General features: G+C 38.0%; 1 protein-coding gene across 5 annotated transcripts in view; it reads left to right on the top strand.

Annotated features, from left to right (window-relative positions):
- The window catches only part of LOC126998918 (sodium/hydrogen exchanger 7-like), a 60703-nt gene extending 54903 nt beyond the window's left edge, over positions 1–5800 (top strand). For 2 of the 5 annotated variants that reach the window (XM_050861172.1, XM_050861174.1), the window contains one exon: positions 4474–5799. In XM_050861172.1, the coding sequence (XP_050717129.1) occupies positions 4474–4575 (102 nt within the window). In that variant the 3' untranslated portion in view covers positions 4576–5799. Of the gene's footprint in view, positions 1–3285; positions 3481–4473 lie in introns of those variants that run through there. The other 3 variants (XR_007753068.1, XR_007753069.1, XM_050861176.1) reach the window with 3 other exon arrangements.
- Positions 5801–6000: the final 200 nt, after the last annotated feature.

The raw sequence follows: 6000 nt of genomic DNA on the forward strand, positions 1-6000 counted from the left end.
TTTTTTGTTCATATTACTTGAAATGTGGCAGTGAATATCTCGGCAAAAATATTTATAACGTACTTCAAAATCATGTATATCTGTTGCTATTTGAAATACCCACAGATGACCCCCTTAACTGTCCAAGTTGTTTCCTTGCTTGTTTAAGTCCAACATTAATGTATCATGCTGACTGTCAGGTATCAGAGGTCATATGGCACTATGGTCAGATGGAAGTAGATGGTACGGTGAAGGGAAGGAAAAGATACAGTATGCAGGCCTGTAATTTGGGCAGATTTTTAGGGGGGGCTAGAGGGCATCTTATGCTCATGAGTGGTGTGGGAAGGTAGCAAGCGAAGCGAGCATGCGCAGGTGGAGATTTTTTTATTTTTTTATTTTTTTATTTTTTTATAAGCACTTTTAGGGTCATTTTGAGGCCAATATAGAATACATTGGGGGACTATAGTCCCCTTAGCCCCTCTCAGAAATTATGCCCTTGGTATGTATGGAGGGAAGATGAAGTAGATGCTAAGGGAAAGAACTAAAAGCCATGATAGAATGGATAAGACAACTGGATGATGCGAGTTTATTGAAGGAAAAATATTTAAAGCGAGGTGTTTCTGTCATGCCCTGGGAGCTTCATTTTCTCTTTTTCTGTTTTCCTACTCGTCCTCTGCGTGTATCGAAACACTTGAGAAATTAATCACAGCTGCCTGGGATTGAACCCGCGACCAGCGTGATGGGAGAGCCGCTCCTTTACCGGGTCGGCCAAAGAGGTACCCCACTGGCTAAGTGGGTTATGGGAGGCTCGTTCATCAGGCATAGTTGCCGCACTACATGACTTTCCCCTCTATGTAGATTGGTTTCTGTGTGTTGAGACCTTTAGACTTTGACCCATTTTTGGTGTTTTATTTCACAATGTCCCTGTAGAGACATACCTCCAACACTTCCCATTTTCTATTACCCTCAGAGCATGGGCCATCCTACCTGTTACCCCTTCGGGGAAACTCAACAGAACTGCAGGATAGGATGTCCACCGCTATGCCACCATTGTCATGCCCGGGAGCTTCATTTTCTCTTTTTCTATTTTCCTACACGTCCTCTGCGTGTATCGAAACACACGCGAAATTAATCAAGACAAGGTGAGGGTATTCGCTGGCTGCCTGGGATTGAACCCGCGTCCAGCGTGACGGGAGAGCCACTCCTTTACCGGGTCGACCAAAGAGGTACCCCACTGGCTAAGTGGGTTATGGGAGGCTCGTTCATCAGGCATAGTCGCCGCACTACATTTCTGTTAGAACATCTTAAGGACAGGGATGGCTAAGGAGGTGGGCTAGATGAGGAATACAGCATGGGAAGCAACTTAGTGAGGGCAATAGAAAAGGATGTGATGGATGGATAAAGGAATGTTACGGGTTGGACAAACCTGTAGCATTTCACTTGGTGAAAGTGGGTATGGTTAGTGTGTCTTTTACACAGACGAGTGCCAGTTGAAGGAATTAAAGGCAGCATAAATGTCAGAGGATGGAGTGGTTATGAGACGGGCATCTGACGTTGCAACAGACTGTTATAAAGAATCAATACTCATTTCCCACAATACATATGTGACTTGGGATCCAGTAAGAACAAAAGGTCTTTTTGCATGTTGAAAGGTGGAATGGACACTTCTGGATTTCATGGACTAGAGCAGTGATTCCCAACCTTTTTTGTCCCATTCCTTCCCCCTTTTCCAGTCACTTTTTCACCTGTGAACCCCTACATCTTCCTGTCATCTCACAGGCCATTCACGACCATCTCAAACGCACTCATGACCATCCCAAGCGCCAGATTTGTCACGTGAGCCAAGAGTTGGACACCCTTGGTACCATTAGCTAATGTAGAGCAATTCTAGCAGTTGAGCAATCAGTTTTAAGGATTGTGCACAGTAGTATGAATTTTATTATCAGCCGCATGTCTTCTAATTTCAGTATAATAAATTTATAAATAATTAGAATCTCAATATACTCCTTGAAATTCTTCCATGGCTCTTGGTTGGGAACCACTGGACTAGAGGATAGCGAGAGGAAAGGGATTGTAGAAGGGGGTGGATGGTGAGAGAGCACAAGTATGTGGCATTGTCAATATCTGTGCAGGACAAATATTTTGAGCTTCAAGTTGCTTGTGCTCCATCTTACTCTATTGCTGTGAGACATGGACACTGAATAGTGACTTGAAAAGGCAGATTGATGCCTTTGGTAATAAGTGTGTACACAGAATCATGAGATATAATTGGAGTGACTGTCAAATAGGCAATTGCTCTGTGAGACTGAATCAAAGCCTTTTACCTACACAGTGTCTGAACACTAACTATGGCCATATGGACATGTGACACACTACCCAGAAGTCAACCCTTATGGTTGGCCCCATCCCATTAGTAAGGCAGGCAAGTGTTTTATAGAGGCACCATTGTGCCTGGCTCATGCTGTACCCCAGATCTCCACTTGATCCTCTTTAGAAGGTTTTGCTGGAGTCCAGATTGAAAGGTGGTCATCAGAACAGCATGTGGAAAGTCTTGGCCACTTGGCAATGACTGAAAATTGTCAGCTTGTAGCAGCAGGTGGGACTTGAACCCAGGTCCTCCAAGACACTGCACCTGCACACTGACTACTCAGCCAGCACCTCCTACAGGCCTGCATTTCATGAGCAGTAATATCAGAACATCCTGTTTGAAGAAGCTTTCCCAGTGTTCATGAATTAGCTTTGGGGGCCTTGCTGGAGAGCTGGTTTTGTACACGTGGATGGGGTGTCTGGACATTGAAGCATGTTTTTACGTGAGTTTTGCAGTAGGCTTTTAATGTGGATATCTAGGGGAATCTTGTGACAAATTTGCAGTAGTGGAGGGCCACACATTAAAAATGTATTATTTTGTCATGATATTGCTTACTCTTGATGCAAAAAAGATACTGATTGCCATCTCAGGCTTAATTTATTGTTTCTTTACAAAATTTATGAAGATCTATGAGCTTACTAAATTAATACAACTAAATACTAAATGGTGATTGGAGAAACCAAAAATCTTGTACTAAGCCACACTACCTAAAAACATTCAGAAGTGGAATACAATTTAACATATCTTTTGCCATTGTAATATGTAATATTTTATAGTCATATACAGTCTGCTCTGCTTTAATTTTCACCTGTAGTGTATCTAATAGGAATCTCCTAATATCATCTAACATGCAGCTAGTGCTACCTCCTACCTTCTGCTCTTATTTTCAAGCTTATTTTTTTCCTTTCCCTTTTATAATCTTTATTTCATAACTAATGGACGGACTCGTCGGCTCTGGCTCCCGGACACTAAAGCGGGAGCGTGACTGTGGGGATAACCATAGCCAACTCAGTATTGATGCCCAGAATTTCATGTAACTAACAACCCTGTTCATCACCATCACCACAACCACCACTTACTCCTGCTAGCACTCCCACCACCATGGAACTACTAACTACTGAACGACCAGACTGGTATGTGACATGGCAAAGAGGCATTTCTTTTGGACTTTTTCTGTAGATCAATGTCTTACTGTTGCTTTGTTTGGATGCCTGAGGGAAGCTCTGTAATACAGTGTTGAATTATTAAATGGCAAAGAAAAGGGTGACAAAATACTGTACATTGCTATTCATTACTTTGCCATGTCTCTCAGGTGGTCTGGTGATATTTGTTATGATTTAAGTTTTCTTATTTTGATACACAGTCCATTAAGAAAACTCTTCAGTGCAGTCCTGTAGGTGATTGGATGTCAATAATTTAAAATGATAGATTCCAAAACTTATGCAAAATGTATAATTTCACACAGCAACTGTTTTGTGTCACTAGTAAACTATTACTGTTTATTTAGTTGCAGCTTTGATATTTTCTGTTGATATATATATATATATATATATATATATATATATATATATATATATATATATATATATATATATATATATATATATATATATATATATATATATATATATATATATATATATATATATATATATATATATATATATATATATTAGGAAGTTAGAACTTGTACCAGATCTTTTAAATTTTCTTCACATTCCACTTTTATGTATTAGTTATTTTACTTTGAGTTGGACTTTTCAATGAAATCTTACAAGGACCACTATGACATGGTGACACTTGTTCTGCATGCTTCTATAAATTTCTGTGACTATCCTGTGTTTTCATATGTTACTCAGTCTTTATTTTCTGCTTCTCTCTGCTATGAATAAAATTTCAGTGTTGTAGTTTGTAAACATTGTTATATTTAAACACATACACACACACAGCCATACTGCATTCTGAGCTCCGATCTCATTTTGGGTGGGTACTGGCTGGTGATCGCAAGTCTATCTTGTGGTCAGACCATGGTGTAACACACCCACCCACCCACACACACACACACACACACACACACACACACACACACTGTTTTATATATGTGATACTGGTTATTTCTTTTTCAGAATGTAACCAACCCAGTGTATGATGGGGACTTAGGCCTGGGTTCTGCAGGAAGTGTAGCCACTCGTGTGTCAGTGACTGGGTCCCGAGGCCAAGATCTGTGAATATATTCTGGCTAGTCTGATGAGAAGCATATCCTATCTATCCACCTAGCCTACCCTAGAAAAGGCATGGCTTTTGCTGACTGATGTAAATATGGCAAAAAAACAAAAAAACAATTCCTTGAAGTGGTGTGACTAAAGTGATATTTGAAATTTTAAAGTGCATTGAATAAGCATTCAACAGACACTTTTTAAGTGTGTTACATGTATGGGAAGTTGCCAAAGGCAGTGTGAATGTGTGCTGACAATGGTGTATCAGTGTTAGTCATTTGGGTACATGGTGTTTGATTGTAACTGCAGTTCACCCATATCATGTTCAGTGCTGCAGAAATAACTGTGTGCTCAACACTATTCTCAAATCACATGTGATGCTTTGTAATTACAACATGCTGTGTAAAATAGTTTCTTTAATGAAATATAAATTAAAATGTGGTATTGGAACTAAATTCAATGCTATGTGATAGGAAATATCAGAATTAAATATTTTTATCAGGAATAATAATTTTAATATTCTTCATGCTAATGATAATTCATTCATCTTTAGTGGTTGTGTATTGAGGTTATATTTGTCCATTGTTGTACATTTACATCCAGTAATGTCATATACAGAATGTAAATATTTTTTTGCTATTAACTTAAGCAATCATATTTTAAAGATGTCCACACTTTAAATAATCACCAACACTGGAAAGAGGGAAAAGTTCCTTCATTTCAGTCATCTGTTCATTACCTCATGCCAGTGTTCATACTCATCCTTATTAGAAAGTTAACTCACACGACACATGCACACATACACACACACACACTGCAACACAACACACTCGCAAACACACTTGAATCTTAAAATATTAATGTGTTTCATCTGCATCAATTTCATGGCATTCATTTCAAATCTTGCACCAAATGTAACATGCAATGAACTTTGAACTTTGTAATTGTACCACAATTCCAATTTGGTTAAATGCACTTTGGGTTTTTAACTGTATGAATGAAATAGGGTAAACCCTCATCTTATCAAAAGCACTTGATATTCCTCATATTAGTTATTCATTTCAAATATTCAACATTGGAATAATTCAGTTAGCCAGTATCCTACAGGAAAATGCCTTCACTCTTTATGTTGCAAGGTAACTAAAGTTGGCTATAAAATGAAAAATAACTGAGGATTTACCGGTACTGCAAATTATTTGCAGAAATCTTTTGGGTATATATATATATATATATATATATATATATATATATATATATATATATATATATATATATATATATATATATATATATATATATATATATATATATATATATACCTTGCAATTTGATTTGTGATAGGTTTATTGAATAAAATGAAGCTTTATTTTCATAATCATATGGAATTTGAATACTTTATTGAGATTTATAAGGATATTAATGTGGCTTAGCCACCAT

This window comes from Eriocheir sinensis, chromosome 15 (genome assembly GCF_024679095.1).
Source record: "Eriocheir sinensis breed Jianghai 21 chromosome 15, ASM2467909v1, whole genome shotgun sequence".
Classification (NCBI taxonomy): Eukaryota; Metazoa; Arthropoda; class Malacostraca; order Decapoda; family Varunidae; genus Eriocheir; species Eriocheir sinensis.